This window comes from Geotrypetes seraphini, chromosome 1 (genome assembly GCF_902459505.1).
Source record: "Geotrypetes seraphini chromosome 1, aGeoSer1.1, whole genome shotgun sequence".
NCBI classification, from domain to species: Eukaryota; Metazoa; Chordata; class Amphibia; order Gymnophiona; family Dermophiidae; genus Geotrypetes; species Geotrypetes seraphini.
This window is the reverse complement of record NC_047084.1, coordinates 50,352,221-50,369,569: the sequence shown is the minus strand read 5'-3', so window position 1 is coordinate 50,369,569 and position 17,349 is coordinate 50,352,221. Positions and strand designations below refer to the sequence as shown.

The 17,349-nt window shown below is 44.4% G+C and overlaps 1 protein-coding gene across 6 annotated transcripts in view; it reads left to right on the top strand.

The window, feature by feature from the left end:
- Positions 1-17,349, top strand: part of DDX4 (DEAD-box helicase 4) — a 340,193-nt gene that overhangs the window by 308,936 nt on the left and 13,908 nt on the right. For all 6 annotated transcript variants that reach the window (XM_033931141.1, XM_033931188.1, XM_033931180.1 and 3 more), the window contains 2 exons: positions 4,058-4,203; positions 13,995-14,094. In XM_033931141.1, coding sequence (XP_033787032.1) covers positions 4,058-4,203; positions 13,995-14,094 — 246 coding nt within the window. The remainder of the gene's footprint in view (positions 1-4,057; positions 4,204-13,994; positions 14,095-17,349) is intronic.

Genomic DNA, 17,349 nt, shown 5'->3' with positions numbered 1-17,349 from the left:
GAAGGTTTGAGGGTTGGGGGGCTGTTGGACCAGCGATAGGGAGGATAGGGGGCTGCTGGAAATGCAAGGGGGGCTGCTACTTGGGCTGCAGGATGTGGACCTGCTGAAGGGAAGGGAGACAGTTGCTAGATTTAGTCTGGAATTTTGGAGGAAGGGAAAAGGATGCTGGGTCCATGTGGGTGGAGTGTAGCTGGAGGGAAGGGAGAGGTGCCTGATGCACACCTGGGTGCTGAGGGGAGGGGATAGAGGTGGTAGACCTATGGGAAGGGGACTAAAGGGAAGGGGGGAAGTGCAGGACCTGCAGGGAGGAAGAGAGAGAAGGAAAGGGAACGAGAAAAGCTGAACCAAGGGGATAAAGGAAGAGTGAGTAATATATTGAACATAGTGGGTGAAGGGAGGGAGGAAAAAGAGAGTGTGAGACACATTGGTGTAAGGGAGTAAGAGAAGAGCGAAGCTGGACACAGGGAGATATACAAAAAGAGGGAAGATGGTGAGCATGGAGGGGAGCATAGGAACAGGGACAAAAAGAGGAATGCTGTATCTGCATGGGTGTGATATATGGACACACAGGGGTAATGCTAGTCATGGGAGGGTATATGGACATAGAGAAAATGGCTAGACAAGGGGGAGAATAAGAATGCAGAAGGAAGATGCCGGACAGGCGGAGCATAGGGATATAGAGGAGTGATACTGTACACAGGAGGAGGGGATCATAGAACGGTGAGATGATGAAGGCAGGGAGATGGGCACAGGGGAAATAGTAGAAAGGGATGTATAGGAGACAGAGAAGAGAGATGTTTGCTGAAGATGGGGGGGGGGGGAAACATGCATGGATAAAGAAGATGACTGGTGAACATGGAGAAAGAAGACTTGTCAAATGGTCAGGAGACCCTGGCATGTGAGTTAAGAGTAAACAGAAACCCAGAGCCTGAGACCAATGTGTTATGAAGAATAAAATGATCAGACAGCAAATGGTAGAAAAATTTTTTTTTTCCTATTTTGTGATTAGAATATATTAGATTTGAAATATGTATCCTGCTAGAGCTGATACTAAACATAACTGGGGACTGCAAAGTCCAGGCTGTGCTGCTTTTGCTTCCAGCTGGCTTAGGGCTCTTTATGTCCAGGGGTAGTTGCCCAATTACACTCTCCTAACACTATTCCTGTCATTTGGGACTGTGGTATTCTGTTAGCATGATTTTTCTGTGTAGCATTCTGTAATAATTTGGCTTATTCAGTTTTCTTGCTAGAGGGGATATTTGTGAAGGAGATGGGAACAAGGGTTTTGTTGATCTTTGCTCTGTATTATTTGTAATTATAAAATGACAATTATACAGAATATTGTTTCTTTTTATACTTTAATAAACTAAGTTCAATATAAAATCATAACTATTCGAGGCTTGTGCAGATGGCTTGGGGGCCTTCCTTCTTGCTAAATCACTATAGGCTCTGCAAGTCTTGATCTCGCTCCCCTCTGAAGTTCCTGATTTTGAGGGGCGGGATCGAGACAGGCAGAGCCTATAGTGATTTAGCATGAGGGAAGGCCCCTGCAAGTCAACCTTCCCCCCCCCTTTTTTGGGGGGGAGGGGAAAAAGGATACCTCGATTTAAATTCGGATCAGTTTATATTCAAGTATATATGGTAGTCCTACAAACTGCTTTAATTGTAGCCAATTCCTGTTTGAGCTCACTATGCTCCTCTTGCATAGTAGATAGATGTTGACAGATGAGGCAAGCTATCAGTGGTTTCAAACCCGCAGCCCGGGAGCCACATGCGGCCCGCCAGGTACTATTTTGAGGCTCTCGGTATTATAAAGAATGATTCTTTATAGAAAACCTGTGCCTTAAGTGTCTGGCGGTCGTGTCCGGTAGTCACATTCTAGAGCATTGCCCGCCTCATTGCTGCAACTTCATGCAAGCGCTTTCCTGTGACAGTAAGCAATTGTTCTCGCCACTCCACCTCACAGTCGCGTACAGACTAGAGAGTTGCGCGGGGACAGAAATCCCACCCGTCCCTGCCAAAATCCCCTCCGTCCCCGCGAGGATTCCCCTCCATCCCCGCCCGTCCCTATAAACTTCAGAAACAGTTATTTCATTTAATTATGCTACTGAATTAAAGGCTCTGATAGAGACCCATTTACAAATAAGCAAAGACACTTTATTAATTTGGAAGAATACATACTTTGTAAATGGGTTTCTACCAGAGCCTCTAATGTAAGTATAAAATAGAAATACTCAGCTGATGAGAGGACCCCCAAGCTTTCAGCTGAGGACTTCCTCTGCAGTTGGCCGGGGGTCCCTCTTGGCAAGCAGCAGTAGCATCCCTGAGATACAGATGCTGGCACCTCAGTGGCTCATGGATTCCTTTATACCTCATCCTCCCAGAGGAACTCATTTGTTACAAAGGGACTTGCCCAACTCTGGTACCTTAGTAGCTCTGCCACCTTATTGCCCAGCCTTCAGTTAACAACATATGCTTCAAGAACAGTAAAAAGTTTCTCTTCCCACAACCAGGGCAAAACAGGTTTCTCCTCGCTGTATAGAAGCCAAATCGATAGCAATGTACCCACCCACGTGTTTACTCATGGAAAACAACCACGGTTTCCTTGCCTGCCTCCGCACAATTTTATTAATTTACCTTGACTGCGTACAGTAGATTTTATTTTATACTGTTGAATTCTGAAATGTATTTCCTGCATACCTGTAAACACGTGAGGAAGAAGACGTCTTTCGTGAACATGCCGAAATCTTATTCGCATCCTTCCCTAGGCCTGTTGTCAATAAGGGCTTCTGGTTTACAAAACAGGGGAAAAAATCACCCCAGAAAGGAGCTGGGAGGAGACGTCATTGCAGGCTGGAAGATGGGGCGGGCAGGAGAGGTAAGACGCTCCGTCTACAGCAACCTCCCTCCAAGAGTTCCAGCAGGAAACAAAAACCCTTCCCTACATTCATTCCCACCACCCCTTCTAAAGTCAGCAGCCCTGAGTTTTCATAGCCTTGGCCCCTCCTCCTCGTTTCATTTCAGTTTAATTGCTTCTGATAATTTCAGAAAATCCACATTTTGTATTTGTAGGTACTACTTACCTCACACAAAGCTGTCATTTTTCTTTAATAAGACATTAACTATTTTTTCTGCAGCCCTCCAAGTATCTACAAATTCAAAATGTGGCCCTGCAAAGTGTTTAGGTTTGAGTTTGAGACCGCTGCTCTACATGGTTTGCTTTCAGAGAAGGATACCACAATTATTGCAGTGAATGAAAGTCTCTTTGACTGGGTTGCAGTTTAGAACACTTGTGTTATGATGAGTACCAGTTAGTAAGAGTACCTGATTGACACTTGGATGAAATACCAATTGTTTATGTGGACCTCTGTAGAAGAGAAGCAAGCTATGGGGATTGGCTATGTTGTCTGTGGTAGGCACCAAGCTCTGGAATGCGCTGCCTGGTATTCTGCAATTTTGTGCTGGAAGGATGAATTTCAAGAAAATGTTGAAAACGCAATTAATGCCTTCCTGTGTTAATGATTTTCTCTGAGGACGCTTCCCTTTGTCTAAAAATGCTTCATGCAAGTCTGTGATAATCCTGGGAGGATGAATTTCAGGACTATGTTGAAAATGTCTGACTGTTAATCCCTTCCTATGTTATACTGACCTGATTTGGTACTGTTCGTATATGGAGTTAAGATGATTTGTTTGTAATTTTGTAAACCACATATGTGGTATAGAAATTTTTAAATAAATTTTAGGTAGGGAATTAGGAATATAAAAATATACAGCAGTTGTAGGATCAAGTCATATAAAATAAATGCATGTACCTTGAGTTTCTCATCAGAAATACTACCTTTTTTAAAATAAAAAAATAAGAGTCAAAATTAACAGAATTAGTAAAGTTACTTAAGCAATGTAATGAGCCTCTTCTAATGTATTAATATCAGACCTGCTAATGGATTTGGAGGTTAGATTTGTTGCTTAGTCTTACTTTTGCATACTCGAATTCCAGATGACCCAAAATTAGTATAGGTGACTGAAGTATCCTAACTAGTAATTTTTTATTTTCAAGGTTTTCTGCAAAGCTCTTGAAAGACGACTACCTGTTTGTTGTTGTTGGGCAAGTGGGTGGAGCTTGTAGTGATGTCCACCAAACCATACTTCAGGTCGATCGATTTGACAAGAAAAACCAACTTGTTGAAATCCTGCAAAGCATAGGTAATTTTGGCTGAAAATACAAATGATTACTGCTTTTTTTGTATAGTCTTGTTTGCTTTAATTGATGAGCAATTTAACTTAGTTTAGCTTAGTAGACGTCAAATTATCTTACATGATATCCAATGTCTGTAGTCTCAATTTATAGTATTTTATGAGGGTCACGTGTTGCAGCCAAGCTGAGTGGTCATTTCCCTATGCTCCTAATCGGCAAAATATACGTGTTATCCTTCACAAGCCCCTCCTAAATTCACCTTTCCATCACTGGTGTTCTAAAAAGGAGGAGCTCCAGTGGGCATATTTAGCAGAGAATGGGGTTGCTGAATGCTAACTTGAACACAGTGGTTGGGCCAAGACAAAGTGCACACAGTGGCAGAATGGTGTCACATCAACACCAAAAAACAGCTACCACCAACAGTAATGCCGTAGGAAGAAGTGATATTGGAATTAAAAAAGAAAAACACATCTGATTTTGAACGATAAACTGGATAAGTTACAATTCTTGTACAATCCTTTTGGAGGCTGAACGGTAGGGTAATAAATCCCTTCCAGCTCTGAATTGTAGGGAACTCAAAACCAATGATTTAAGTTTCAAGTTTATTAAAATTTTGATAAAACGCTAATCATAAATTCTAAGCATTTTACAATTTTAAAAAGGGTGAAACATTGAACAGATAAGTACTGACTAGACAATACTTGACAAACATAAAACAAAAGGAAAGTGGGGATGGGGAGAACTTCAATTTTTAAGTAAAGAAGACATAGAGGGTAAAAAACAGTAGGGAGGCTAGTGAGATCAGATTATTAAACAACCCAGGCAGTCGCTAAACCTATTCAGCAACCATATGCGTCTTGGAAGAGGAAGCATTTTAGATTTCCCTTAAATTTATCTAAATTTTATTCAGCCCTAATATGAGGTGGTAAGGAGTTCCATACTGTGGGAGCCGTAATAGCAAATGAGGAGGCCCAACGCATACTAATGATTTTCTTTTTTTTATAATTCTTTATTCGTTTTCAAATTAAACAACAAGTGCACAAAAGAGTATATTACAACAAATTATTCCAGAATAGCACTTTGATATCTGCCATGTAAACATCCAGTAAAATCAATAACCCCCCCTACCACCCACCATCATATTTTCAATAAAAAAATATACACATATTATATATCATAGTATAACATAATATGTAACATTATTTCCAACTCCCTCCCCCCTTTAGTGTGCTAAAAAAAAAAAAAAAAGAAAGAAAACGAAAAAGGAGAAGAGAAGAAGTGCTGACTATTCATTACAATATATTGCCAATGGCCCCCATATTTTTATAAATTTAGTATATGTCCCTCTTTGTACTGCTATTGCACGTTCCATTTTAAATATATGGCATAATATATTCCACCAAAATGTATAACTAAGGTTTCTGTAATTTTTCCAATTGTTGGTTATGTGTTGGATGGCAACCCCTGTCATAACTAATAAAAGCTTGTTGTTCTCTGATGATATTTGACTCTTTTTCCTCATCATCATGCCAAATAGCACTGTATCATATGTATATTTGGAGCAATAATGATTTTCAAGGATGGTATATGAAGGAGATGTTGAAAGGAGAATCTTAGGACTCTTGAAGAATCATGTGGAATAAGAAGCTTGTGAATGAAGGCCGGTTCTTTAGTATTTTGGGACTTCAAGGAGAGAATAGCTATTTTATGTATGATTCAGTGTGGGATTAGCAGCCAGTGCATGCTTTTTAGTAAAGGGGTGACCATGATCAAATTTCTTCATGTTTGTGATAATTTTTATGGCATTATTATGTATCAATTGTAGGCAATGGATGTCCTTTTGGCAGGTACCTTTATACAGTGCAATACAGTAGTCGAGCTTGGTTATGATGAGAGATTAAATTAGAATGTTAAGCGATTGAGGGTCCAGAATATTCGCAAGAGATCTAATCATCCTAAGTTTGAAGAAACAATTCTTTACTACTGCACTAATTTGTGGACGGTAGGACAATTTACCATCTATTATTACTCCCAGGATTTTAACGGCATCCTCTGTGACACTCCTGGAATCTGTTTCATTTCCTACAATACTTATTGTAGGAGCTCATCTCTTCTGATCATGTTTTTATTTTTTTCTTAATTCTAGTTAAGTAAATTTATATTTGGCACAGGTCTTGCCCTACTACTACTACAATTTATTATTTCTAAAGCGCTGAAAGGCGTATGCAGCGCTGTACATTTTAACATACAATAGACAGTCCCTGATCAGAAGAGCTTACAATCTAATTTAGACAGGATATTTTGGGGTTGGGGAGATTATGGTAGAGGAAATGATACAGTAGGTACAGGTATCTGACAGCAGTGGGAGTTAAGAGTTGAAAACAGATTCAAAAAATTGGGCTTTTAGCTTGGATTTGAACGCTGCTAGGGAGGGAACACAATGTATTGATTCAGGCAGCCTGTTCCAAGCATACGGTGCCGCAAGAAAGAAGGGACGAAGTCTGGAGTTGGCAGTGGAAGAGAAGGGTACAGATAAGAAGGGCTTGCCCGATGAACGGAGATCACAGGGAGGAGCATGGCATAGATAAGTGAAAAGAGGTATGGGGGGCTTCAGAGTGAATGCACCTGTAAGTCAGCAAGAGGAGTTTAAACTGTATTCAGAGATGGACGAGGAGCCAGTGAAGCGACTTGAGAAAGGTAGTGTGAGAATAGCAGCTCTCACGGAATATGAGTGGTGCAGCAGCATTTTGAATGGATTGAAGAAGCGAGAGGTGGGCATGCGGGAAGCCAGAGAGAAGTACGTTGCAGTAGTCTAAGCATGAGGTGATGAGAGCATGGACAAGGGTTTTGGTCATGTGTTCAGAGAGAATAGGATGGATTTTGGTAATATAGAGGAGGAAGCAACAGGATTTGGTAGTCTGTTGGATCTGAGCAGAGAAGGAGAGAGAGGAGTCAAAGATCACCCCAAGATTGCAAGCCAACAAGACAGGGAGGAGGATAGCGTTATCCACTGAAATAGAGAACGGCAGGAGGAGGAGGCAAGTTTAGGCGGAAAGATAAAGAGTTCAGTTTTAGCCGTATTCAGTTTGAGATGGCGGCAAGACATCCTAGCGGCAATGCGGGGACATCTCTCAGCAGGAGATCGCATACTTTGTATCTAACATTGTCTTCTTCTGGGGAGGCTTTCCTACCGCTGCAGTAAGCCTCTTGGACAGCCTGCTGATCAGATCGGGGCTCCAGGATCGGTAGCTAACTTTCCCTGAGTTCATCCGCTAAGGGGTTGAGTGCAGGCTGCACAGTTCTGTGGAGGCACACCCGGGATCGGAACCGGATTGCGTACCTGCCTTGAATTATTCTAGAGGTCCAAGTAGTCACTGACTGGGGTGACCGGGCAGATGAGGCAGTCAGAAGGCTTGAAATCCAGTTTTCTCAGCTTCCTGAGGTAATAGATCTCCATGCTTGCTTGTTAGCTTGCCTGCCATTTCTGTTCATTGCAGCACAGCCACTGTATGCAGGTTTGTATCGGAAATTTTGGGGAGGTCTCCAAAAGTGGTTTTGGGGGGTTTTCCCTGCATGCCATACCCTCCACCCCTTCCCCAATCTGTAAAAATGCAAAATCGCCATTTTCCTGGGTTCCCTGTGTTTTTCCCGGGCTGTTTTAGGGCATAATCTGCACCCGCGGTGGCCATCATGGATTTTCTTTAAACTTCACTCCAAATTTCTCAGATGGCTTCCTCAGGACATGGCATGAATTCATGCCTCGTTTGCGGTGGATGGCTGTCAGTTTTCGCAGCTGGTTTCTACACCCCTCTCGCTGCTAATTCTACCGGAAATGCAAAGGGTGCATTTGGTGACCCGGTAAAGGGTAAAGCTGAACCTTCGGTGAAACAAAAGCTCAATTCTGGGACCAAGTCCCATATGACAACTTAGCATTGTAGCTCAGTTGCACATAGAGACACAATGGAATTTTTTCCCCCGGTATTGGTTCAGACGATGTATCCGGCATTTTTATTTTATATAAAGTCCATACCTGTTTCTTCAGCTCTGAACAGATGGGATCTTCCAAGCCACTGGATTCCAGCATGTCTCTATGTTCTGTCTCAGGGACCCCGGACAGCAGGCAGCTCCGGTTTCTATACCTTTGCTGTCGCAGGTTTACTCGACAGCGTCTGCTGATGTGGCTAATCTTGCGGATCTTTGTGATCCTGCTGAGAGTGGGTCCCGTGATCTTGGGGGCGACCTGGCCGTACGCAGACTGTTTTAGTCTAGCCACCTGAAGGATATTATTTCCGAGTCCCTGAGAGAGTTGAACCTGAATTCAGATCAACAGAACAGGCGGAATGTTCCTTACTTGAGGGATCAGTGCCCGCTGACCGCTTCCTTTCCGGACCCTCCGGATTTCACTAGGATCCTTTCTGTAGTCTGGAAATCCGCGGAGGGTCCCCTCAAGTGCGCTAGGTCCATGGCGAGGTTGTATCCCATGGCCCCAGAGTTCACCAAATGCTTGGCTCCGCCATAAGTAGATTCGGTTGTGGCGCAGGTCACTTAGCACGCTTCCTTTCCCTCTGATGGAGGGGTGGTCCTGAAGGATGTTCAGGACAGGTGAGTGGATTTCTTCCTTAAGTGCCTTTTCGATTCCGCAGCAGTAGGGGTGAGAGCTACAGCGGCCACCTCTTTTGCCGCCCGTGCATGTTTCTCCAAGCTCCGCCATGCTCCTGAAGATGTAATTCTCCAGGACCTAGAGTTTCTGGTTTCCTGGATGAATTCCTTGGCAGACACCGTATAACATGTTGATGGTCCTTGCCAAGCTAGGAGCTTATTCAGTGTCATCCAGACAATAGACAATGGCTTTCATCAGTGGTCTGGAGATCCTTCTTCCAGTGCCACACTGAGCGGATTTCCCTTCATAGGTCTGCTTTTGTTTGGCCAGGGTCTGGATGACCTCATGGCCAGTGTACAGGACCATAAGCCCCTAATTTGCTTCTAGGTTCTAAGTCTAACCGAGCCTAGGGCTCGGGTCGGCCAAATTTCATCCTTACCAGCGCCCTCATCAGTCCACCGGACCCCCTTCTTCAGGCCAGAAATTCGGAGCCTCTTCCAGACCTCGGTTTGGAGGTCCGGCCCGATGACAATCTTCGAATACATGTCCACCTGCCAGAAAGCAGTTCTGATGCCAGGTCTCTGGCGCCTCTCCCTCAGGTGGGGGGGGGGGGGGGAGACTGCAGCCTTCCTGACAGGTGGGTCCTAAAGGCCCTCAGAGAAGGGCTCAGATTGGAGTTTTACTGACCCCGTCGGATTTCTTCCTGGCTTCGCCCACAGGACAGCCAGCGAGAGCCTGACGCATGCGGGCCACTGTTCACAGGCTGCTAGTTCTGGCAGCAATAGAGCCCGTCCCAGAGAACAACTTGGGCTCTGGGAGTTACTCGATATGCTTTATCTTTCCAAAGAAAAGCTCAGAAGATTGGAGACCTATTCTGCATCTAATGGCAGTGAATGTACTCCTGCGAGTTCCGCGTTTCCGAATGGAAATGGTGCACTCGGTCATAGCAACGGTAGCGCTTGGGGAATTCTTGGCTTCACTGGATCTCACGGAAGCATACCTCCATGTTCCCATTTTTCAGGAACACAGGAGGTTTCTGCGGTTCCACATGCTAGGGCAGCACTTCCAGTTTGTGGCATTGGCTTTCGGTCTGGCCTCCACACCCAGACCTATCACCTAGATAAGGATGGTAGTGACTGCACACCTTCGCACACAGAGTATCCTCGACAATCCATACCTAGACGACTGGCTGAAAATAGCCCCCTCGGTGACGGAAGGCAGCAGAGCAGTTTCTCCAGTGTTGCAACTGCTGGAGCACCTTGGCTGGGTGAGCAACCTGAAGAAGAGCCACCTCGAGCTGACGCAGGAATTGGAGTACCTGGGAGGTCCGGTTTCACACAGCCAGGAACCAGGTGTTTCTGATGGATCTCAGAAAGGTAAAGGTATGGAGTTCCATTCAGGCCATATTGGAGATTCTGGCACCTACGGCCTGGCAGTATCTGCAGGTACTGGGTCATATGGTGGCGTCTATTGATGTGATCCCATGGACCAGAGTGCGGTTTTGACCTCTTCAGCAGTCTCTCTTGTCTAGGTGAAATCCCCAGCAGGATTCTCTGAGTGCGCTGCTTCCTTGGACGGTGTTAGCCTGCTGCAGCATGCGGTGGTGGTTGAATCTGGTGACCCTGGACAGAGAGCTTCCTCTGAGGGTCTTGGATTGGGTGACTCTGTCCATGGACGTGAGTTTTTCCGGCTGTGAGGCAGTTTGAAGGTCTGCCCCGGCGCAGGGACAATGGACTGCCTTGGAGAGCAGATGGTCGATAAATCGCCTGGCATTGCATGCGATCTGCCTGGCTCTGTTGCGTTTTCAGAGGTGCCTCCCTCATCGCGCTGTCTGAGTATTCTCAGACAATTCGACGGCAGTAGCCTGTGTCAACTGACAGGGTCCTCTGCTGAGCCTGGAAGCTCGGATGCTCTCTTCTTGGGCAGAAAAGTATCTGGTGGCTTTGTCTGCTGCTCACGTGGCGGGCGTGGATAATGTTCAGGCAGACTTCCAGAGTCGGACTCGGGAGAGGGATCCCTATCCTAGCGAGCATTCAAGTCCATAGTTCGGTGGGGCCATCCAACCTTTGATCTGATGGCGTTCTCCGTGAACCGGAAGGCGGACAGATTATTCAGCCCCGCAAAGAGGTCGGCAGTGAAGGGTTGGACGCCCTGGTATAGCTTTGGCCTCCGGTTGAGCTTCTCTGTCTTTCCCCCATGGTCCCTAATAGGGCGTGTGCTGCGCCGGGTTGCTTCTCACTTGGGCCAGGTGATCCTGGTAGCCCCGGACTGACCCAGAAGACTGTGGTACACAGACTAGGTGCAGTTGAGCACAGAGAAGGGGTCTGCAGCGTCCCTGCCATCAGCGGCTACTGACGCAGGGCCCCATAGCGCTCCAAGATCCGGACCACTAGTCTTATGGCTTGGCTCTTGAGCGCATGGCACTGACAGCTAGGGGCTATTCGTCTACGGTCATCACAGTGCTCCTCCAGAGTAAGCAGAAGTCCACTGTGTCAGCCTAAGCGAAAGCCTGGAAGTGTTTTCAGGCTTGGTGTGAGCGGGTTCAGGTGGATCCCATGGCCCATTCGGTGGCACAGGTCCTGGACTTCTTGCAAGCTGGCATCAGGAAAGGGCTTTCAGTTTCTTTGCTTACATCTGAGGGGATATCCAGGTGAGGGATGATCAGAACATCTGTTCCCTTCAGAGAGATGACCAAGTTAGCATTATCTTGACGCTTAGAATTGTGGAAGGAATAAACAGTCAAACCTGGGTTTGTGAGTGTTTTGCAAGACGAGCAAAACATTCTCGCAAATCGTGACTCACAAACCGAGCGTTGACTTGATTTGCGGGCATCGCTCTCCCCCCCCCCTCCACCACCCAAACAGAAGCCTTACCCCATCTGGCACAGGCATGCAGCCCACAGGACGTGCCGGTGCACGAAGATCCTTTCTGTTGCCTGGGCCTTGAGCATCTGCGCATGCTCAAGGTCTTCTGGTTCTCGCTGTCTCCAAGATTCTCGGAGATCTTCAAGAATCTCGGAGAGAGCGAGAGCCAGAAGGCCTTGAGCATGTGCAGATGCTCAAGGCCCAGGCAATAGGAAGGATCTCTGTGCACCGGCACGTCCTGTGGGCTGCATGCAGGTGCCAGATGGGATAAGGCTTCTGTTTGGGCAGGCGGGGGTGTCGGTTAGCATGGGGGGGGGAGCGAAGTCTGTTCTCGGGGGGGGGGGGGGTTCACGGGTGGGGGGAGCAATGGCAGTTCTCAGGGGGCGGGGGTGGTGATGCCGATTCTCGGCGGGGGGTGGAGCAACGCCGGTGGCCTCGGGGGGGGGGGGGGTAGGAACCAATCAAGCGAGTTTCCCTTACTTCCTATGGGGAAACTCGCTTTGATATATGAGCAATTTGGTTTACGAGCATGCTTCTGGAATGAATTATGCTCGTAAACCAAGGTTCCACTGTAATATGCCACAGCTGCTATACCTTTCTAGTCTGTATGTCTTGATTAAATCTGCAGATTTACAGGAAACCCTCTACATATTTAATTGCATTAGAAGACAGCATTTTCCACCTAAGTTCAAAAACAAAGGGTCATTTTTAGAAGCTACAGGGTTGAAAGATCAAAAGCAGTATATAAGTTTTCAGTGAGAGGAAAGGTAATATCCAGAGCAAACTTAAGAGATGACTAATTAAGCATCACAAAAGAGGAGTGGAACAGTCTCATGTAGAAAAACATGGATAAAAAAATAGAGCAAAGCAATGAGAAACCTACTTGTCACCTACCACTATCAAGCCACTTGTGCATAATAAATCTATTTTGGCTTTCTCATTGCCTCACTCTGCTTTTTAAATAATTTAAGTATTTGGAGCACTGCTTGTATGGCTGAGTTTTGGTACCTCTTTTCTTGTTTGTTCCAATAAAAGTTATTTTATCATAAATAATTTAAGAATGCATATGATAGCCAAAATGGGACTTCAGAAGCAGAAGGTAGACAACAATAGATCAAGCAAGACTTGATAGTGCAGTAGGAAGTTGAAAATGGACAGATTGAGATGGACCTAAGTTAAAACTGCAAACCTAGAAAGTCACAAAGCAATTGGATTTTAAGAATGCCCTTAATGAACATGCATGAAGTACTTTAGCATGTACAGTTTTCCATTGTAGCTGCTGTACTTCATACATAATCATTAGGGGGTATGCTGAAATCCTGACTGGTTTTGTGACCTTTAATTTATTGTAGGTCACAAACCAGTAACATTTTCGGGATTTGCTATACCATATATTAAGAAGATTTGCAAGGCTGTTCATTACATATATGTATTATCAAATCATTAGATTTGTCATCTCTTATGATTCTAGGTTTGAAATTGTGCCTTGCTCTATCCCTTCAAAAAGGACCTTTAAGATTGAGTTGTCTACCCCATTATCCTTATTCACAATAAATTCTTAACACATTTTTTTCCTCTTGGTGAGTGATGGTCTTATTTTCCTTTTGTATTTGGATGTGTACTGCTTGTGCACCTGAAGGACTTGCTTATCTTCAGATACAAATTGCTTAATTGAAACAGATGTTTTCAAGGCAGTTCAGTAGTTAAATAAATCCCCACACCACTTTTTGGGAGTTCAGTTTCATCTTCTGAATTTTATAAAAGGAAGAGATGAGTTGTTGCTTCATGACAGTGAAGGAAGTGTGTATCGTTAGCAGTGGAGACTTAAGTGTGTTCCTTATTTTTAACCAGTAGGTTCTGGAAAGCTTCTTTCACTCTGCATCTTTCATCAAGTCTCAACCCACTCATGTAATTTAGTTATTTACTACAGGTAAGCAAGTTCACTTTGTCTAACAATGATGAATGCTTGGAACAGATTTCCTATGGAAGTGGTGGGAGCAAAAGTGGCAGACTTGAAGAATGCATAAAGGAATCCTAGCAACAGAAAGAGGGAGAGAAAACCACAAGATGGACTGGCGGCAGATTCTGTTCTTCCCAACTTAAGGATGCTAAACAAGCTATCCTGACACTATATAAACAAAATCCATCCTGTCCACTTCAAGCTACCTAGAATCAAGGTTTTAGAGCAGCAGAACTGTTATAATTTCTAGTAAGAGAAATAGCGTGCACAGATTGCATAGACTTAAGAATCTCATCAAAATGTTCTGACTGAAACAGAAGGTAATTTTTCGCTTATACTTTGCAATTTGACATCATAGCACCTATTCTTTATCAGGTAATGAGCGAACCCTGGTGTTTGTGGATACAAAGAAAAAAGCAGATTATATTGCAACCATACTTTGCCAAGAACGTATATCCACAACAAGTATTCATGGGTAAGTACTGTTCTAAATGTATAAAATGTAGCTCATAACAAAGATATATCTTTGAGCATATTCACAGTTTGTAGCTCTATGATTTAAAATCACCTGCAGCAGTATAAAAATACTTAGCATCACAGCAGTACCACCAAGACTGCTAATAAATTGAAATCGCATGGCATTCAAGTGAAGCTTATAATCCACATCCCTTAATAACCTTTTCACAGATACTCTCAACCAGTGCTCCCTCTAAGCGGGCGGGTGTTGTGGGCAAAATTTTTTTCGCTGTGCGCTACAAATATCGGGCGCCAGCGCCAACTCGCCCGATTCTCCTCTCGCCGCGGCCTGCCATCTCCGTACGCCGTGCGCTGTGACGTAAACTTGTGCGCTGCGATGCAATATTTTGTGCGCCAGCGCACGCCAGCGCAGCTTAGAGGGAACACTGCGGATAGTCTCAACTAGTACAATAGTCTTATCCCTCACTACCCCTAAATAACCATCTGCAACAACCAAGACTTTGCAGGTTCCCAGTCTCTAGATAGCTAGTCTCATTTTAGCATCTTATTCTATCTTGGTTTAATCTATTTAAAACGCATTTCCAGTGCAATAGGTGAAACATTCTAAGCCTAGTGTATCACAAACTGTGTGCCACAGCAGATTCCAGGTGTGTCCCGTTGTTTTTTATGTTTCGTTGTAACCTGCTCTGGGCTTTGTTAATAGAACAGGCTAAATTTCAAAATAAATTCCATAACAGAATAAGAAATACCCCTTACCAAGTTTTGTTTCTGTTTCATCTGGCAAATGTTTGTCTGAATGTTTTACCCCCTCCTTTACAAAGCCACGCTAATATTTTTAGCGTCCGCTACCGCAGTAACAGCTCAGACACTCATAGGAATTTTATGAGCGCCCAAGCTACTACCATGGCATCCAGCACTAAAAATGCTAGCGTGGCTTTGTAAAGGAGGGCCTTAGTAAGAACGTTTGGCAGACAGGCTGAAAAAAAAGCTCCACTTTAGGACTGGTGGGCTTGGACGTGGGGAAAAAGGGGATCATGAAAGTGAGGGGAAAATGAAATTGGTAGCAATGACAGCTGATAATGCAAGATGCATGGCAACTCAACTTCAAATGTTTTCCATTGCTAGAATATCATATTGGACCAAGCTTACTGGGCAACTAAGATTATATGCAGATCACTTCAGCTTTAAAAAGATGTTGAAACCCAACCTGTTTGTAGATGCATACTTTTAATCTGTCTTTCCTAACGTCTGGGCATTTTTGTAACTTTTTTAAATACGTTATTGAAGAATATGTAGATTTTGTTTTCATGTGTGTTGATATTATTTTGAAAAATGATGTGTTTATTTTTGATCTATGTATGTTTATTTGGAGACCGCTGTGACTCCAGGCGGTATATTGTTTTTAAATAAATAAGATTCAAGAGCACTTAGTGATTTTAGGTGATGCTGATAGCTATCATTGGTGTAAATGTCTGTCGAGAGCTTGAAGTGTTACAGGTGAGGGACAGGAAAAAAGGATCATCATTGTAGATCTCTAGAGGTAGGTGGTGAAAGTTCAGGGGAAAAAAGAAGAATGCCCACAAAAACACTCCTTGATTTTGAAATGGTTACAAAACCAAAATTTATTAGAATATTCTTTCATCTTTGAGGCTTCAGTTCTCAAAGTTTCATATGGTATCTGTTGATTACATACACTCGATGTTCGCCCCACCTGTTACTCACCAAACATAAATTTAATAATCGAGCTCGAACCAGACTCTCTGAAGCATTTCCAACGTGATCGTGTTTAAAGCTTCAGTAATACGTTCCTGCAGATCATCCATCGTTGCGGGTAGTGGAGGTACGTACACTCGGTCTTTCACGTACCCCCAAAGGAATAAGTCACAAGCAGTAATGTCTGGTGATCTTGGGGGCCACTTGAAAATCACCTGGTCATTTTGTCACGTTGCATTGTATGAAAGTTGCAACTTCTGCATCAGTTGCAATTTCTGTATCAGTTACAGTATTGTTTGTATATTAAAAATAAATGGAAGAAGTTTATAAGAAACCAAGACCTTGGCTGAGATTGGTTGTTTATAAAAAAATAAATAGAAGGAATGGCATTATCTGCGTTTCCTCCGAAAATAAGACCTACCCCCAAAATAAGCCCTAGTCATCGGCAGCGGCACTTCTCCTGCTACCCCCACTGCACCCCCCCCCCCCCGCCAACCCTTTCATCTCTCCCATCCGAACCCCGACCGCGAGACTGATATACCTGGTAACAAATGGCAGCGTTGGCAGCACAGGCTGCATCGCAGCCTGCCCTTCTTACGCCTGGCCGTTCGATGCCACGTTGCTGATGACATCATCAGTGATGTGGCAGAGGAACGCCCGGACATGAGAAGGGCAGGCCACGGTGCTGCCGTTTGTTTCCAGGTATTTCGGCTCATGGTCGGGGTTCAGATGGGAGGGAGAGATGAAAGGTTCAGCAGGTGAGGGGGGATGGGATAGATAGAAGGATGCTGCACAGGGAGATGGGAGGAAGGAAGGGATAGAAGCTTCAAGGGTTCTGCACAGGGGGATGGGGAGAAGAGAGGGATAGAAGCTGCAAGGGTCTGCTGCAAAAGGGATGGGGAGGGATAGAAGCTGCAAGGGTTCTGCTGCACAATGGGATGGGTTAGAGGGGAGGAAAGATGCTGCACATGTGGGGGAGAGAAAGGGAGAGATGATCATTGTACATGAAAAAAAATAAGACCTACCCGAAAATAAGACCTAGTGCCTTTTTTGGGCCCAAAATTAATATGACAGTTTTATTTTCGGAAAAACACGGTAGTACTATTATTATGAGGGTGTAGTCAGGGGCGGAGTCTGGGCAGGGGTACTTGGTTGTTTGGGTATACTCACGAGTTTGGGCTGAGTATTTGGTTGGTATTTGTTAGGCTTAGGGGGTACTTGGTTTGAAAAGGTTGAGAAACACTGGTCTAGATAGAATGTCTCACCTATTGCACTGGATTATAGCTTTAATAATTTACATAGGGAGTACACAATTCTCACTGGAAATGTAGACTAGAGAATGATAGGGGGATGGGTACCTGCAGTTAACTGCACAGTGGGGATAGAGCCCATGAGACAGGAATAAACTTTGTCCCCCTGTCATTCTCTAAAAACTTGAGATTAGTATCAAAATGTAAAAACTTTAACACATTTTAGACAATTGGCAACTGATTAAGTAAAACCTGCTGAAGCTGCTTTTGGATTTAAATGAGCTAATTTT